Below are 18,228 nucleotides of genomic sequence, written 5' to 3'. Positions count from 1 at the left end.
GCCCAGGGTCAGATAGCTAGTAAATGTCTGGGCTCACAGTTAAATTTGGATCTTCCTGACTCCAAACCTAGAGCTCTAGCCACTGTATTACCTAGCTGCCCTACCTAACCCATAGTATACTCTTAATAAATATTTACTGACTGACTGATTATATAGCACTTACTTTAAAGTTTGAAAAATGCTTTACAGTATTATCTCATTTGATCTTCACAACAACCTTGGGGACTATGTGTTATCCTCATTTTACAGCTTAGGAAATTGAAACAGGTAAAGTGACTTGCCCAGGCTCAAAATAACTAGGAAGTCTCTGAGACTGAATTTGAACTTGGACCTTCCTGACCATAGGTCCAAGATGATGTTCAAGGAATATTGTGCTTTATTTTCTAGTTCTTCACCTTTTTAACAAGGTAGAAATTTCTACAAATAAAAAAATGCCCTAGAGTTTATGGATATTACAATTAAATTAAGGAATTCAGGTGAATGAATAGCTAACAATAATGTTATACCTCAATATGAAAAGGTAGTTCTAAACTAGGAAGTTATTGGCACAGAGTTCCATATTTGATCATCACAATTTTTAATACCCCTCACACCTTCCACACTTAAGAAGTCTTGATACTTGCTTTAGTAATTCAGTGCCTGTTTATATCTACAGACATATCTTTAACTTATATTTGATAAATATTTGGTTTATGTACTTTTCTTCTCTCTTCTCAAATTGTTATGAATAACAGTTCATATACAGCTTTTGGGGTTCTGGAAGTATTTTTACATGGACTTGGACTTGAGCATATAACAGAATTACTGAAAGTAAGTTTTCATTTGTAAAATTTTTTAGTGTATTTTAATCTGAAATTACATTTAGCAAGACTTACAATATCAAAGAATTTTATAATGTTGGGGTTTTTTTAGTGTTTGCAACTTTTCTTTCTTTTTATAATGGACCTGAAAGTTTGCTTTAGTAACTTTTAAGTACCATCTTCCTCACATATAATATCAAGAGTTTTAGCAGTTACTACTGCCTGACATGACAGTTAACTCCACAGCTATTTTCCCTTTTAGAAAAACATTAGTTCCTAAAGAATATTCATTTTCTTCATGTATTCCACTATTCTGTAAATTCATTTTTTTCATATAATTCAAATATTTATATGGAAATTTTTATTCCACTTGACCTTGAATCTTCATCTAGAAACCTCATCAACTAAAGAAATACTGAGTTAAACAAATTAAAGGACATTTTAGTTTGCTATAACATTAGAAATTATTTGTATTCTTGAAATAAAACTTCTCTACAATTTAATAAGATTATTTATTTTTGAAGGAGGAAACTAAAGTTAAAAAAACAGTTTATTTTAAGTTTTATAGTCTATGATGTTTAAATTGTATATTTGTTATATTTTAATTCATGTAAATTTTAGAAAGTGGTCTTTTGCCTACTTGAGGAGGGGTGGAAAATATAAATGGAAACAATTTTTTTCCTTCCACCAAGTTAACACTTTTTTTCTCCTCAGGAAAGAGAGATAACCTTACGGCAGCTTCTGACCATGAGAAAGGAAGACTTCACGGAGGCTAGTATTTCTGACAACATTGAATTGTATTTTGTTTTTGTGTTGCCATAATTTGTTTTGACATTATTATTTTTAATTGTAAATTATAGAATAGGGTTTCAGTCATTGATAGAGTTTTTACCATTTCCTTCATTTTAAGTCACCAGTTTCATATACTTTCTTAGCATCATAATTTGCTTTAACAAAAAATTAAAAGGCATAATTCTACTGTTAATTTGTTTTTGTATTTGGATTCGAAAGATGTCTCAATCAGGGTAAAATAGTGTTTGCATTCTAAATACTAAAACCATTTATAAACCAGTAGGCTATTATTGAGTTTGACTCTCAATATATCTCCCAGACTGCATTGACTCTATAGGATCTTTGAGAAAACAGTATGATTGTCTTGCCATCTAGCGGTTTTAATGAGCAACTACTACTTGTAAAACATACAAAGATTAAATACCCTAGTGAAGTTTTACAGAGAAGAAACCTATAAAAGTTACTGCATTTAAGAGAATAATTTAAGGTTTTTGTAGTTTTGTTTGTGTTCCTATATCCCTAGCTTCTAGCACAATGTGTGGCATGTAGTAAACAAATTCTAGTTACCTGATTGAATGAAAAATAGAAGAAATCTGATTAAGGAGAGGAGGACTGTCATCATTCAAACATACCACAGACTCCTCTATTTTTTTTAATGAAATCCTATTGTAATGTTTAGTATATTTGTATATTGAAATCTCAGTATTGCTTACTATTTTTAGATTGTATATCACAATATAAATAAGTAATTATGTCAATAAATAATAACAAATATAGTAAAATAAATAAGTTCCTAAGATGAAAATATAGTTAGATACTAAAAATTAACTCATCTCAAATTAGAAACTTACTCATTTTTTCAATGTTACAATGAATAAAGAGAGAGAGCTGGACATGGACCCCAGTCTTCAGTTAAGTTCTACTTCTGACACATAATGGCTGTATGTAAGTCAGTATAGTCAATAAGTATTTATTTAAGCACCTACTAAGTGCTAAGCACCATGCTAAGGAATGAGGATAGAGAGAGGCAAAAGACATTCCTTATCCTCAAGGAGTTCACAGTCTAATCAAGGAGACAACATGAGAATGACTATAAAGCTATCTACATGGTAAGTCGGAGATAATTAAGGGAGGAAAGGCAAATCAAATAACTATCAATGCTCTAGACAACTCTTCAAGAACATATATTGTAAAGAAGGTACTGACCTGAATTAGTAGAAGAATTTTCTTCATTCAGGAGTTTCCTGTGTGAGTGAGACCACAGGTCCAATTACTACCCCTATTTATTTTAATGTTATTCATCAAGTAACTTGTTTTCTTGGAAATCTTGTGTATAACTCTCCTAATCATTGTATCTCAAATTTGTTTTTAAATTTAGAATGGAATTACTAATATCAGAGATCAACAAAAAATACTGGATGCTGTTAAAGAAGTACAGGTAGAGGAAATAAAATTTGGAGAATTGACTGAAGTGATAAACTTGGAAATCAGGTAAGATAAATGTATTTTGGCCAAATTGTTGATTAGAACAGAGGTGTATTTTTTTTTCAAAACTAAATGTTATTTTTAATTTGCTGCTGATGATTCTGATTGTTGAATAATCTTAAAAATTTTGCTAGGCAAATACTATTGTAAAAAAATTTTCTTCAAAGAATTTTGTAGAGAAGATTCATGCATTAGGTAAGATTATGTGACTTCTAACTCTAAAATTCTCTGTTTCTATGAATTTTGTTTTTTTAACATCTATTTTTAAAAGCATGCTGTAAACAAGTGAAATAATACATAGTCTTACAAATTCAAATATATTCTATCTTACTTTATTTTCTTGTGGCATCTTGTTAGAGGCAAGTACACAAATGATTGCTCAGTTAGTTTGGCTCCTGTTTGTTTTGATCAATCTAAGATTCATCTTCAAAGTTCATTGTTTTGATTAATAAATGCTCATTTACTTGACTTTGCTTGGAATGTTAGAAAACAATGTATGTTCCTTTAATATTGACAGCCCTAAAGCCACTGACTTTCTCTTCATGTAATACTCTTTCTCATTCAAGTATTTTTATAGCAAAAATTTGTAAGAGTCAACATATCAAGAAAATTCATGTTCAAAATTATAGTCTGTCAGGTTCTAAATATAAGTGATTGAAATGCTGTGTAGACCATAAATACCCTAAGACCATATAAAAATAAAGCATCTACTTTTCTGCCTTAATCTTGGTTCAGACTTGTATCAGCAAAGAATTCCTTTGCTGTTAGCTAGGAACCTATTCAGTCACTAATGGGAGTTTCATGAGTAAATGACATTCAGAATATACCAGTACTAGCAGTACACCCTGGAAAATACTCATTTAATGCTGCTCATGAATAGTACTTCCCTTGAGCAATGGCAATATTTAGATCCACAAATTTATTCTTTACTTATCTCTGATCATCTAAAATTCAGAGAATTGATTTCATTATGATTAAATTTAAGAACTGGAATGGAGTCAAGGACTGAACATAGCTTCCATATAAAGTGGTATCTATTCCTGTTCCCTCATTATGTCTTAGGAACTTGAATCCCTTACCAGGGATTCATCTACATGAATTAGTCCTGTTGGTGTTACTGTTGTTGTTTTTTCTTATTAACTCCAGCATCCAAAAAAAGCATACAAAGAACACAAAAAAGTGGTATATGTGTATGTATATGAATTTCCTTTCCATACTTTTTGTTGCTTTTAAAAGGTATATAATAAATTTCATTTTTTACTTTCAGAACTGTTCTATTTGATTGTACTTCATTCTGTTGTCTTCTGTGCATTTTTAAATTTTTCAATGGCTGCCTTTTTTTGTAATCACTACCAGCCTCTCATCTCTCCCCCAGCATTGCTTATGCCCCCATTAAAAATTGAAAGAAAGGGGAAGGGGAAAAACTGTTAAATAAGCATAGTCAAACAAATTGAGTTCATACAGTGATCATGTCAAAAAATGTCTTTTTCTGTATCTCATATCTGTCACTTCTCTGTCTGGAAGTAGATAACCTATCCTCTGGAGACATACTTGGTAATAGCATCAATCAGAGTCCTTATGTCTTTTAAAGTTATTTTTTTTTATAATCTTGTTCTTGTATAAATTATTCTCTTGATTCTACTTACTTAATACTAGTTCATACTATTCAGGATTCTCTGCAAGTGTTTTTTTATTATTTCTTACTGTGAACTAATATGTAATCCATTTTTTTATAATCTATTACATCTGTATGCTATAATTTATTTATTCAACCATTTCTCAATTCATGGCCAGCTCATTAGGTTCCAGGTTTTTTTACTTTCCTTTTTTTTCTACTTTTAATTCTCTCCTTAGGATTATGAAGTTTATTTTGCTTAATGTGATAGCCATCTGGGTATTATCCTACCTCTTAAACCCATCCCTTATACCTACTTGTTTCCCTCTTGAGTTTAATATATTTCTACCTCAAATTCTGTGTGTTCAGCTTTACTTTGCCCATTTCAGATAAGCCATCTTAGCCATCACTTCTTCCATTTTATATTTTCTTCTTCACATGTACCCCAGTCACAAGAGATAGCAAGTTCCATTCCCTTCTTACTCTTTTGTACAATAATATATTCTAACTTTTTCTTCCTCTTCTCCTTCCACATTAAAACCCTAATTGATAACTGAAACAATATACCCCCAAGTGCTGCATTGTCTTATTTAACTCTCTTAATACCCTTTGAAGACTTTAAGGTTCAGAAAGAATACTTGTTTGTTTTCCCACTATTAGAATGGTAGCATTCCATCATCATAGGGTCCATCTAGTTCAAACAAATTTACCTTTCTAGGTTTAATTTTATTTTTACTTTTTTTTTTTCAATAAATAAAAATCATTTCTCTGTCACCCCTCCCTGCCCTGTTCATAGTCAAGCAAAACTAAATCTCACATTAGCCATGTTTCAGTCTTCAGTCACTTCTCTATCAGGAGGTGGATAGCATGAATCCTCTAGAATCATGGTTGGTCTTTGTGTTGATCAGAGTTCTTAAGTCTTTCAAAGTTGTTTGTCTTTCCAACACTTGTTATTGCAATAAATTTTTTCTCCTAGTTTTCACTTCACTCTGTATCAGTTCATTCAATTTTCTCTGAAACCATACTCTTCTCCATTTCTTAGAGTACAGTATTATTCCAGTTATATTGAGATCATAACTTTTTCAGCCATTCTGCCATTGTTGGGTACCTCCTTAAGTTAACATTTCTTTGCCATCACAAAAATAGCTGTTGCAAATACTTTTGTACATGAGGTCCTTTTCCTCTTTCTTTGATCTCTTTCTAATATAGACCTAGTAGTAGTATTGCTTCGTCAAAAGGTATGTGCAGTTTCATAATTAGGTCATAGTTCCAGATTACTTTCCAGAATGGCTTGACTAGCTTCCAGTTATACCAACAGTACATTAATGTACCTATTTTTTTCATAGCCCCTCCAACATTTGCCATTTTCCCTTTTTGTCATAGTTACTAGACTGATAAATAAAAGGTGGATCCCTAGAGTTGCTCTAATTTGCATTTATCTGATTATTAGTGATACAGAGCATTATTTCATGTGTCTCTTAATAGCTTGGATATCTAACTCAGCAAACTGCCTACAAATATTCTTTGATTGTAGAATGTCTCCCATTCTTAGAAGTTTGAATTAGTTCCCTATATATCTTAAGAATAAAACTTTTATCAGAGAAACTTACTAGAAAGATTTTTTTAAACCATTTTAGTGCTTTTCTTCTAATTTTAGCTGCATTGGTTTTATTTATGTGAAAGCTTAAATTTGATGTAGTCATATCTGTCCATTTTGCCTTCTATGATCCTCACTACCATTCTTTATCCATAATTCTAATAAGTAATTCTTTTACTTATTCCTCTAATTTGTTTATGATGTCCCCCTTTGTGTCTTAAGTCATGTGACCATTTTGGCCTATTTTGGTATTAAGTATGAGATGTTGATCTGTAGCTTCTGCTAGACTGCTTTAGAATTTTCCCAGTAGACTTTGTCAAATAGTTTTTTTCTCAATTGATGAAATCTTTGTGTTTATCAAACATAGGTTAATGTGTTCATTTGTTTCTGTATATTGTGTACCTAATCTGTTCCACTGATCAGCCTCTTTCTTTCTTAACCAGTATCAGTTCATTTTTAAGGGATTACTAAATTATAGTATAGTTTGATATTTGGTACTGCCAGGTTTCCTTCCGTCCCATATTTTGCCATTACTTCCTTTAAGATTCTTGGCCGTTGTTGTTCCTGAATGAATTTAATTTAATTTTTTTCCTAGCTTTGTAAAGGAATCCTCTTGTACTTTGATACAGCACTGAATAAATAAATTAATTTAAACTTTCAACTCACATAATCAACGAGATGGAGAACTAGACACTTTTTCTCATCCATATGACCTCTCAAGCTTCATCAAAATAGGAATTATGAGCAAGAGAAAAACAATTTTAGCTGTCTTCATAGTCTAAGACATTAAAAATCTTAACAAGGTAAAAACCTAATGAACTAACAGCAAAAAAGACTAATCCTTAAACTCATACCTTGCTCCTGCTGTTTGAGAGAGCTTCACCAACTGACTCAAGGGCTTACAGCAAAACTCACCTGTTTCCCCTTTCTTCCTTGTGCCTCAGAAGAAAAAAGGCACAAACTTACTTTAACTGGCATTGCAGTGTAGCTTTGCAACAGAGCTGAGCTAGAAAACTGAGAAATAGAGGGAATTGTGGCTGAATGGCAGTTTGTTTGGCTGTGTGAAGCTTGATTAAGCCAGAGTGATCAGCATCTAGCTGGAACTAATTTTTTCTCCCCACCCCCAAATCGAGTTGGGATAGAGAATGAGTTCCTTAAACCATGAATTCCCCTACATGGGAGGAGTCTGAGATAGCTTTACTCTTAGAGTAATCACCTTCAGAAAGGAAGAAGTCAGAAAGTGATTGATATGGGAAAATAAGAAAAAATAATTAACAAATATTTTAGAAGGATGAAAACTCAGCATGTAACCATGAGAATAAACAGATAAACCAACAGGAAGGTATTAGTAACAGAAGGGAATATGGTCCCAAATTAGCTAAATAAGTCCAGACATCTCTGAATAGATACTGCAAAATGGGAATAAGGAGAGAAGGGGCAGGAGCTTGAGGTTTAGGGGAAGAGAACCTGTGGGAATATGGTTGACTTAGAGGAAAAGTATGTCTTTAGAGAGGAAGAAAGGAGAAAATCCCAGAATAATTTAAAGGTGACATCTATTTTTTTTAATTCATCAAAATGAGTGATTAGACTGAATAAGAAAATAGAATAGTAAAATCTGTTGCTTACAAGAAATAGACTTCAAAGATAAAGACTAAGTAGAACAAAAATGAAGAGTAGAATAAAATTTGTTTTCCATCAGGTTAATCCAGAAAGGTTGGAGTTGCTGTCATAGAATCAGACAAAGCACAAACAAATATTCAGAATATAAAAAGGGATTTAAAAAAAAGGAAAAACTGTTATGGCAAAAGGAACCATAGAAAAGAAACCAACATCAAAAATATAATAAATTTCAAGAAGACGTAGCCAACAATACAATAATGGCAGGAGATTGTAATGTCTCAGTTCTTGACATCTATCAGAAAGTTAAAAAAGAAACTAGAATTGAAAAAATTGTTGGAAAAATGAGAGAAGCCCAACAAATTCTCTCCCCACAATTATTTGCTATACTTCTGGAAATACAAGCAGTAAGAGAAAAGAAAGAAGTGAAAGTCATAATTATGGTTGAATAGAGAAACTTAACTGAATTTTCTACTGCTACAATTGTTTACTTTGAAAATCCTAGAGAATCAGCAAATAGCCAAGTTGCTAGATACAAAATAAACTAAAAAATCATTAGTATTTCTAAATAATATTAATAATAAAATATAAGAGACAGCAAGAGAAAAGGAGCCCATTACAAATAATTGAAGTGCATAAATATTTGAGGATCAGTCTACCAAAGCACACTAAGTACTTGTATAGATTAATTTACCTATAGTTTGAGATTTGGTACTGCCAGGTTTCCTTCCATTCCACACTTTGCCATTACTTCCATTAAGATTTTTGGCCACTGTTGTTCCAGAATGAATTTCATTTTAATTTTTTTCCTGGCTCTGTAAAAATCTTTTTGTACTTTTGTTACTTAAACAAAGAACAACTTAAATATCTAGAGAACTACTTGGTGCTTGTGGTTGGACTGTGCCAAGCCAATAAAATAAAAATTATTACTGCCAGAGTTAATTTACATTTTTTATGTTCTATCAATCAAATTATCAAAGGTAACCTTTACAGAATTTGATAATATAATTCATTTGGAAAAGCAAGCAATCTGGAATATCAAGGAAAATAATGAAAAGAGATAGGAATGGAGGGGACATCTCACTTCTAGACCTCAAACTGTATTACAAAGCAAAAATCACCCACATCATTTGTTATTGTTTTAAGAAGGGATGATTCTAGACAAGGGAAAATTGGAAACACTGGTATTCAGTAACCCAGTGTTTAATAAACTAGAAAACATAAATTGCTAAGGAAAGAATTCCATATTTGTTAAAAACTGCTGGAAACCCCCTCCCCCCCGCAAATTGGTCCAGCAGACATTTAAGCTCTAGACCAAGAGCTTAAATTGTATTCCAGAATACATTGTAAATGAATGTGACCTTAAAATCAAAAACCATAAAATAAAAAAAACTTGAGAGGGGCAGATCATATACTTTAAACAGATATAGATAGATGTATTTTTAACCAAAGGGCAGCTTAGTACAATGTGGATATAGTGCTAGGCCTGAAGTCAGGATGAATGCTCTTCCTGAGTTCAAATCTGACTTTAGACACTTATTAGCTATGTGTCCCAGGGCAAGTCACATCACTCTGTTTCCCTTCAACTCCTCATATATAAAATGAGCCAGAAAAGGAAATAGCAAGACACTCCAGTATCTTGGTCAGGAAACCCCCAATGGGATTATACGTAATCATAAATTCAAATAAAGAAATGACTGAACAAAAACAACAACAATAATTCTTAGCCAACAATGTTAGAAGCAATGACAAAAAATAAAATAGATAGCTTTGATTACATTAAACTCAGAAAAGCTTCTTAAGAAAGGTAATATAAGTAGGATTAAAAAATGAAATGGCTGAATGGGCATTAAGTCTTTTTAGAAATTTTCTCATATACAGGTTTGTTATCTAAATAAATAAATATATTTATAAGACCAGAAGCCATTTCCTAATAAATAAGTGGTCAAATACATGAACTAACAGTTCTCAAAGGGGGAATTACAAAAGTACCAACAACTATATGAAGGAGTCATCCAAATAATTAATAATTATAGAAATGTAAATTAAAACAACCCTGAGATTTTACTTCATACCTTGCAAACTCACATAGATAATAGATAGTAGCAGTTAGTGTTAAAGGATTTATGGGAAGATAAGCACACTAAGAGTGCATTGTTATTAGAACTGTGAATCAAAATCTTTGTTGAAAACCTTTTGGAATTATTTTAAATTACTATAATGTTTACAACTTTGGATCTAGAGCTTTCATTACTAGCTTTTAATACCCCAGTGAGGGAGGACATTCATAAGAAAATCCCCATACACACTAAAATGTTTATAAGTAGCACTTGTGATAGTAAAGATTTGAAAACAGATGTCCATTGATCAGATAATGGTTACATTTGGTATATGATGTAATGGGAGATTACTGTGCTGTTAGAAATGATGAATGCAAAGAATCATGTAAAGATCTATGTGAACTAATATAGAATGAGTAAGCAGAACCAAGAGCCCAATATATACCATGATTACAGCCTCATAAATGGAAAGAGCAATCACACACACAAAATAATTCAGAAGTGAGTGTTGCAAAATATCAAAGAACAAGCATATCTCAGAGCTATAGATTTCCCTACCCCACTCCATTTGCAGAGGTATAAAGTCCATGAGCATGTTATGTTGCACATTCAAATTTTTAAAATATATTAATCATTTATGCTTTTTTTTCCTCTTAATCTTGAAAAATATTATTTGTTAAATGAGATGGCTCTCTAGAGGGAGGAGTAGGAAGGAAAGTAGGGGAAATTCTATTGATATAAATAAAACAATTGAGCAGTTACTTGGCATAATTAATAAATAGAGTGTAGGGCTTGGAGTTAGAAGGCTCATCTTCCTGAGTTTGAATATAGCCTCAGACATTTACTAGTGTGACCAGGGCAAGTCATTTAACTGTTTATCTCCATTTCCTTATCTTTTTTCTTTTTAAAGCAATTGGGGTTAAGTAACTTGCTCAAGGTTACATGGCCAGTTATTTTTGGGTGTGGTGCTGAGTATCAGAGCCCGGATTAAATCCCCAGGTCATCCCGACACTGGAGCTGGTGTTCTTACTCACTGTGCTACCTGGCTGCCCCATTTCCTTATCTTTAAAATGACCTGGAGAAGAAAATGGTAAACCACTCTAGTTTCCTTGCTAAGAAAACCCCAAATAGGGTCACGAAGAGTTGGACATGACTGAAAAACAAGAAAATAAAACAACTGACATAAACAAGAACCTTTCTTTTTTTAAAAGTACATTAATTTAAGTAGTATTGTTACTTTTATTATATTGATTCAGCCTTCCTATGAGCAGTTAATGTTTCTCCATTTATTTAGATCTGCATTTGTGTAAAGAGTATTTTGTAGTTAAATTCACATATCTGTTTATCTTAGCAGCTAGATTCCTCAAATTGTTATTTTAAGTGTAATTTCATTTTCTATCCTTCCTACTGTTTTGTTGGTAATATGCAGAGAAGCTAATGATTTGACTATTCTTTTCACATCCTTCAGTTTTGCTGAAGTTTCTAATTTCTAAAAAGTTAACTTTTTAGTTGAATATCAAATGTTCTCAAAGTAAACCATCTGCAAGCAGCAATAATTTTGTTTCTTTTTTGTCTCTGTTCCCTCGATTTCATTTTCTTCTCTTAATACTATAGGTAGCATTTCTAGCACTTTTTTTTAATAGTAATGGTCATAGTAGGCATCATTGCTTCACCCTTAATTTTATCTAACAGGCCTTCAGTTTATTCCCTTACATAGAACACTAACTCTTGGTTTTAGAGAGATATTAATTATACAAAGGGACAATCCATTTATTCTAATGCTTCCTGATACTTTTTTAACAGAAATGGGTACTATATCTTATTAAAAAATTTTTCTGTACCTTGATATAATCATATGATTTTTAAAAATAATTATGGTCAATACTTTTTCTTGTTTTCCTAATAATGAACCAGTATCATATATCTGGTACAAATCCAATCTGGTCATGATGTATAATTTTTCTGATATGTTGTTGTAGTCTTCTTGCTAATATTTTATTTAAAATTTTACATCAGTATTTATTAGGCAAATTAATCTATAGTTTCTTCCCCCTCTATTTTAACTCTCCCCAGGTTTGGTATCAACCCTTATTTATATCATAGGAGGAATTTGGTAGGACTCTTGGTTTTCCTATTTTTTCAGTTTTAAAGCATAGGAATTAATTTTCTTAAATGTTTTATAGAATTCTCTTGTAAATCCTTCTTTTCCTGGGCTTTTTTTTCCTTTAGGAACGCATTTATAGATTTTTCTGTTTCTTTCTCTGAGATTGAGTTAAGTCTTCTATTTGTTGTTCTGTTAATGTAGACATTTTATATTTTTGTAAATATTTCATCCATTTTGGGTGTCAGTTTTATTAGCATGTAGTTTCTAATTTACTTTACTTCTTAATTTATTATAAATCAGTCTTTTTCATTTTTAATAATTTGGCTTTTCTCTTTTTTAATTAAATTAACTGATGGTTTGTTTGCTTTATTCATTTTACCAAAAAAGACTCTTAACTTTATTAATTTAATTTTTTGCATCCAGCTTTGTTGATCTCTTTGATTTTTCAGAATTTTTTTTTCATGTTTAATTGGAGGTTTTTAATTTGTTTTCAAAATTGTTTTGTTCCATAATCAGTTCACTGCTATACCCTTATCTTATTGATGAAAATGTTTAAAAGATATAAATTTTCTCCCAAAGACCATTATGACTTCATCCCAAAAATTTGGGGATGTTTGTCTTTTTTTTTGCATTGCCTCACTGTTGTCCTCATCTTAAATAGTTATCTGTTGTTTCTGTGGTTTATTTTTTGATTCATCTATTTGTTTGGATTATGTTAATTTATGTTAAGTCTCCAATTAATTTTTAATCATTTTCAGCAATTCTTTATTTCATATAATTTATATTTCATTGTGGTCTGAAAGAGGTGTGTTTAAAATTTCTACTTTTCAACATTTTTGAGAAATTGTTTTTTTTCTGCATAATATAAGCTTAATTTTTATAAAGATCTGTGAGTCAGTGAACATTTATTAAACATCAATGTTCCAGGCACTGTGCTAAGCACTGGGGATACAAATATAAAAAAAGAAAGACAAGTCCCTGCCCTCAAGGAGCTTGAAATCTAATAAAGGAAGACAATACACAAAAAAGGGAGGTAGGGAAAGGAAGTAAAGTGGCAGGCTGGGGTCATTATGGAGAAGTCTAAAGGAGTGCAGCCAGATGGTAGATGAAGAGGTGGCTGTTCAAAGCACCCTTCTTAAATGGAGGTCTAAGCAGGACCTCTCTGTTCTTCCCTCCAATCACAGGGGTGCCAAGGATAGAGGATATTGATGAGGTATGAGTACTAAGACTGATCTTGCAGGATAATAATGTTTCTGGTGGAATCCATCCATCCTAGTTTCTTTTACTTATCCATTTATTTGTTTTTCACCTCTTTTTTATAAAGTCATCATGAGAGATTTTTGTTCATATATGGTTCTCTAGGTTTGATACTATATGCTTCTGTTCCTCCACCCCTTTTCTCTCTCCCTCTCTCTGAGCCCAATCACAGGTTCTTATCTTTTCTTTCTTATCTTTTAAATCTCTCTTCATAATTCTCCCTCCATTGTTAGACTATGTTTTGCTTAGTGTTTGATTCCTCCATCAATCTACTCTCCTTATTCCCTTATGTCCCTTCTCCCCTTTCACTCTTGTTTAACTGTTGAGTGAAATGTATTTCTGTAACCAATTCTTGTGAGTAAATTCTTCCCTCCTTTTACCAATTTAGATTAGTTATGTTCAAGTGTTGCTCACAAACCCCCACACCTTCCTCCTTGTGTATAGTGTTCTACTTGTACACTCCAGTTACGTGAGATAATTTACCCCATCTTTCTTCTTCCCTCCTCTATTTTCTCCTTCCTTTCTTCTTGCAAGATCTTCAGAACAAAAAAATCACTTCCAAGCCTTTTTTCTTAGTAAATTCCTTCCGTGGCTCCTGATGATGATGCTGTTCTGAGGGGATAAATATATTATCTCCCTATATTATACTGTAAACATTTGATCCTTGGGTGGAGCAAAGATGGCAGAGTAGCAGCTCAAATTTGGTGTAGGCTTTGGCTCTAACCACTTCTAATACCTGTAAAAAATGACTCTAAACAAATTTTAGAGCTACAGAACCCAAAAAGGGTCAGAGAGAAACAAATCTGCCGCTGAAGGCAGGCCAGCAGGAAAGGTCCATCGCAGCAGGCTGGGAGCCAAGCGCAGTCCCACAGGACCCAAGTGGAACACACCAGGTCCTGCGACTCCAGTCTTCTCTCTGCCAAAGAAAAGCAGTTTATTAAAGATTCGCCATTTTGGGTAGAATCTTAAGGAGTCTCAGTATATATGACGCTTGTGCTGGACAAGCGGGTCACAGTCATCTGACACAGAATGAGTCTGTGCTAGATCATTCTCTGGCCTTCCTCCTTTCATGGAGGCAAGATGAGTCTGATATACAGGGGTGGTCTAGAAGAGGAGTTTAGGGAGGGTCTTCAGGAGGAGTCAGATGAGGTCAGACTCCAGTAATGACTGATTAAGGGTAGGGAGTTGCTGGAGGCTACCTAGAGAAGATAGACAGTGGTGGGCTAGGCCAGTTCAAGGGTGTAACAGATTTGGGTATAGATATTTTGGGAGTAGCAAGGGTGGGAAGTTGCTGGACAAAGGAGGGCCCAGTAACAAAGATTTGGGCAGAGCCACAATGAAAGGCTTATGGCCTCAGGCAAAAGAGAGCTCAAGGGGGTTCCCAGAGTACCTCATCAGTTCTGGCCCCACAGTGGGCCCCCCTCCCCCTACCCCCACCACTGGCAACCAGAGAAGACTTCAGGAGAGTGAATCACCAGCAGCAGTGGTGGTTTTCAGATTTCTCAACCCATAAATGCCAAAGTAAAAGGTTAGTGTGGAACTCTGTTGGAAGAGGGGTGGATGGAAGAGCAAGATCCCGCCCCTGTCTTCTGGGCAAGAAGTGGTGTAGCCGTGGTGGCTGCAGAGTGTGGCTGCCTCCAGAGCTCTTGGCCTGCAGTTTGTAGGAGACCAGGCAACCATTCAGAGGGTAATTGCTCTTGCTTTAACCTGCTTGGATCTGGATCACGGTCATGAGTGGTGGTCCTGGGCTGTGTGGCCAGTGTGCCAGAGCTTGTGGGAGTTGTAGAGAGGGTACTCTCCTAATAGCTCCAGCATCTGCAAAAACCCCAGCGATTTGGGACAAAGCTCTCTCCATTCTGGAAGCAGGGTTCTACCGTGTTTCCCCTATAATAAGACCTATCCCGAAAATAAGCCCTCCCCTTACTATGTAAGATTCCTCTAAAATAAGCCCTCCCCCGAAAATAAGCCCTATTGAGATTGCTACTGTAGTGAAGGTGATCCCCTGCGCTACACGCTACATTATGGTACCCTCTGTATGCACCATCCCCGCCCCCGGGTGAAACGCACTCTGCACTCCGAGCTGCATCCAATCAGAGCTGCAGCAGTAAGCGCGTCATCCTGTTCTTCCCCAGTGATTTGCTTGCTGGCGCCATTGAGAGCAGTGCCGCGGAGGAGAGCTGAGGCAGGACAACATGAAAACCCAGTATGTCAGCGGGAGTGAAGGGGCATGATGGAGGATAAAAAGGGCATGATGGAGGAAAAAAGAAGAACTCAGGGGGCATGATGGAGTGAAAAGAAGGACTGATGGTCATAATTTTATTATTCTGTCTGTTTTGACCCCCAGACATGAGTACAAAAAGGAAGAGTATAAGAAAGAGGATAAGGAAGTATAAGGAAGAGTATAAGAGTATACTGTTGAGTATAAGAAAGCAATTGTAGAGGAGTCACATGTCATTGCTGTCAATGTTCATTAAAATAAGCCCACCCCTGAAAATAAGCCCTCTGGTGTTTTTCTGTCCAAAAAAGTTAATAAGACAGTGTCTTATTATCGGGGAAACACGGTACAGTGGCAAAGAGCTCAAAAGCCAAGTAATTGACTGGAAGTATGAAAAAGTAGAGGAAATGCAATCAGACTATAGATTCATTTTGGGGGGACAAAAAAGGATCAAAGCATGGAATGAGAGGAAGACAATGAAATCAGAACTCTTGCGTCAAAAGCCCCCAAGAAAAATATGAATTGGTTACAGACCATGGAGGAGCTCAAGAAGGATTTTGAAAATCAAATAAAAGAAGTGGAGGAAAAATTGGGAAGAGAAATGAGAATGATGCAAGAAAATTATGAAAAGTGAGTCAACAGCTTGCTAAAGGAGACCCCCCAAAATACTGAAGAAAATAACACTTTAAAAAATAGACTAACCCAAATGGCAAAAGAGGCCCAAAAAGCCAGTGAGGAGACGAATACCTTAAAAAGCTGAATTTGCCAGAAGGAAAAGGAATTTCAAAAACTCACTGAAGAGAATAACTCCTTCAAAATTAGATTGGAGCAACTGGAATCTAATGACTTTATGAGAAATCAAGATACTATAAAACAGATCCAAACAAATGGAAACATAGAAGGCAATGTGAAATATCTCATTGGAAAAACCACTGACCTGCAAAATAGATTCAGGAGAGATAATTTTAAAATTATTGGACTATCTGAAAGCCATGATCAAAAAAAGAGCCTAGACACCATCTTTCAAGAAATTATCAATCAAAATTGCCCTGATATTCTAGAACCAGAGGACAAAATAGAAATTGAAAGAACATTTGAACCTTGTTTAACCTCTTATGAGAGTTCATTTACTTTTATCCTTTTATATTTCTCTTGATTTATGTGTTTGTATTTCAGAGTTTCTATGCAGCTCTGGAAATTAACTGGGCTGAGAACAGTCCTTTATTTCATTAAATGTCTATTTTTCCCTGTAGAATTATGCTTAGTTTTGCCAAGTATGTTATTCTTGGTTGTCAGCATATAGTATATAACTTTCCTTCTGAAATTGCATATTTCAGCCACTTCTTTCTTTTATAATGGTAGTTGCTAATCTGATGTGACTTCTTTGTATTTGAGATCCTTCTGGCTGATTATAGATTGTTTTTATTTGAAGCTTTGGTTTTGGCTCTGTTTTACCTGGAAATTTTTATTTGGGGTATTCTTTGTGGATTCTTTATGTTGTTTTTTTTTTTTCACTGCGTCCTCTAGTTTTCAGAGGTTTAGACAGTTTCCTTCATTATTTCTTTAAACATGATGTATAGATTCCTTTTTTTGTTGTAACCTAGAATGATTTTTAAATGATCTCTCCTCGTTCTTTTACAGTGACTGTGACCCATGCCCAGAATGTTGTCCTTCCTCATCTGGGCCTCCTGGCTCCCCTAGCTTCCTTTGAGTCTCAACTAAAATCTCACCTCCTCTAAAACAGTCATTTTTTTTCAGCCCCGGTTAGCATAAAGATACATAGGAATTTAAAAGTCAACTGGATTTTACATTTTATTTTGAAATTAATGGAGAACTACTAGAGTTTGTTGACTAAGAAGGTATTGTGGTTTGTTATTGTTTGTCTTTTGGTCCTGTCCAGCTCTTATAATGTAACATGCCAGGGCCTTCTATCCTTCACTGTCTCTCAAAGTCTGTCCAAGTTTATGTTCATCTCTCCATCTATCCTCCTCATTCCCTCATCCATAATATTCATTTATCCATCTCATCCTTTGCCAACCACTTTAACTTTTGCCTTCAGTCTCTCCCAATATCAGGGTCTTTTCCAGTGAGTCCTGTCTTCTCATTATATAGCCAAAGTATTTAAGCTTCAGCTTCATTATTTGACCTTCCAATGAATAGTCAGAATTAATTGGCTGATTTAATCTCTTTGCTCTCCAAAAGAATTCTGAAAATTCTCCAGCAACACAATTAAAAGCATTGACTCTGTGGTGCCCAGCTTTCTTTGTAGTCTAACTCTCACAACCATACACTGGTACTGGAAAACCCATAATTTTCACTATGTGGACCTTTGTCAGCAAGGTGATGTGTCTACATTTTAGTATGCTGTCCAGATTTGCCATAGCTTTCCTTCCAAGGAACAAGCATCTTTTAAGTTCATGGCTGCAGTCAGCATGCACAGTCATTTTTGAGCCCAAGAATATAAAATCTGACATAGCTTCCATTACTTCTCCCCCTCTTTGCCAGGAAGTTATGGAACCAATTGCCATTATCTTAGTTTTTTTTGATGTTAAGCTTCAAACCAGCTTTTACGTTCTCCTCTTTCACTCTCATCAAGAGACTTCTTAATTCCTCTTTACTTTCTGCCATCAAAGTGGTATTGTCTGTATATCTGAGATTATTTCTCCCAGCAACATTAATTCCAGCT

The 18,228-nt window shown here is 34.2% G+C and overlaps 1 protein-coding gene across 1 annotated transcript in view; it reads left to right on the top strand.

Moving 5' to 3' along the window:
- ASZ1 (ankyrin repeat, SAM and basic leucine zipper domain containing 1) overlaps nucleotides 1-18,228 on the top strand; it is a 105,503-nt gene that overhangs the window by 59,646 nt on the left and 27,629 nt on the right. The window contains exons 7-9 of the mRNA XM_069106961.1: nucleotides 735-810; nucleotides 1,515-1,571; nucleotides 2,971-3,083. Of these exons, the coding sequence (XP_068963062.1) occupies nucleotides 735-810; nucleotides 1,515-1,571; nucleotides 2,971-3,083 (246 nt within the window). The remainder of the gene's footprint in view (nucleotides 1-734; nucleotides 811-1,514; nucleotides 1,572-2,970; nucleotides 3,084-18,228) is intronic.

Source organism: Petaurus breviceps, unplaced genomic scaffold, assembly GCF_028583685.1.
Source record: "Petaurus breviceps papuanus isolate PSGF00001 unplaced genomic scaffold, PetGlider_PUasm1.0 84, whole genome shotgun sequence".
NCBI lineage: Eukaryota > Metazoa > Chordata > Mammalia > Diprotodontia > Petauridae > Petaurus > Petaurus breviceps.
Note: the sequence above shows the minus strand (reverse complement) of the source record. Positions and strands in the feature narration are given on the sequence as shown.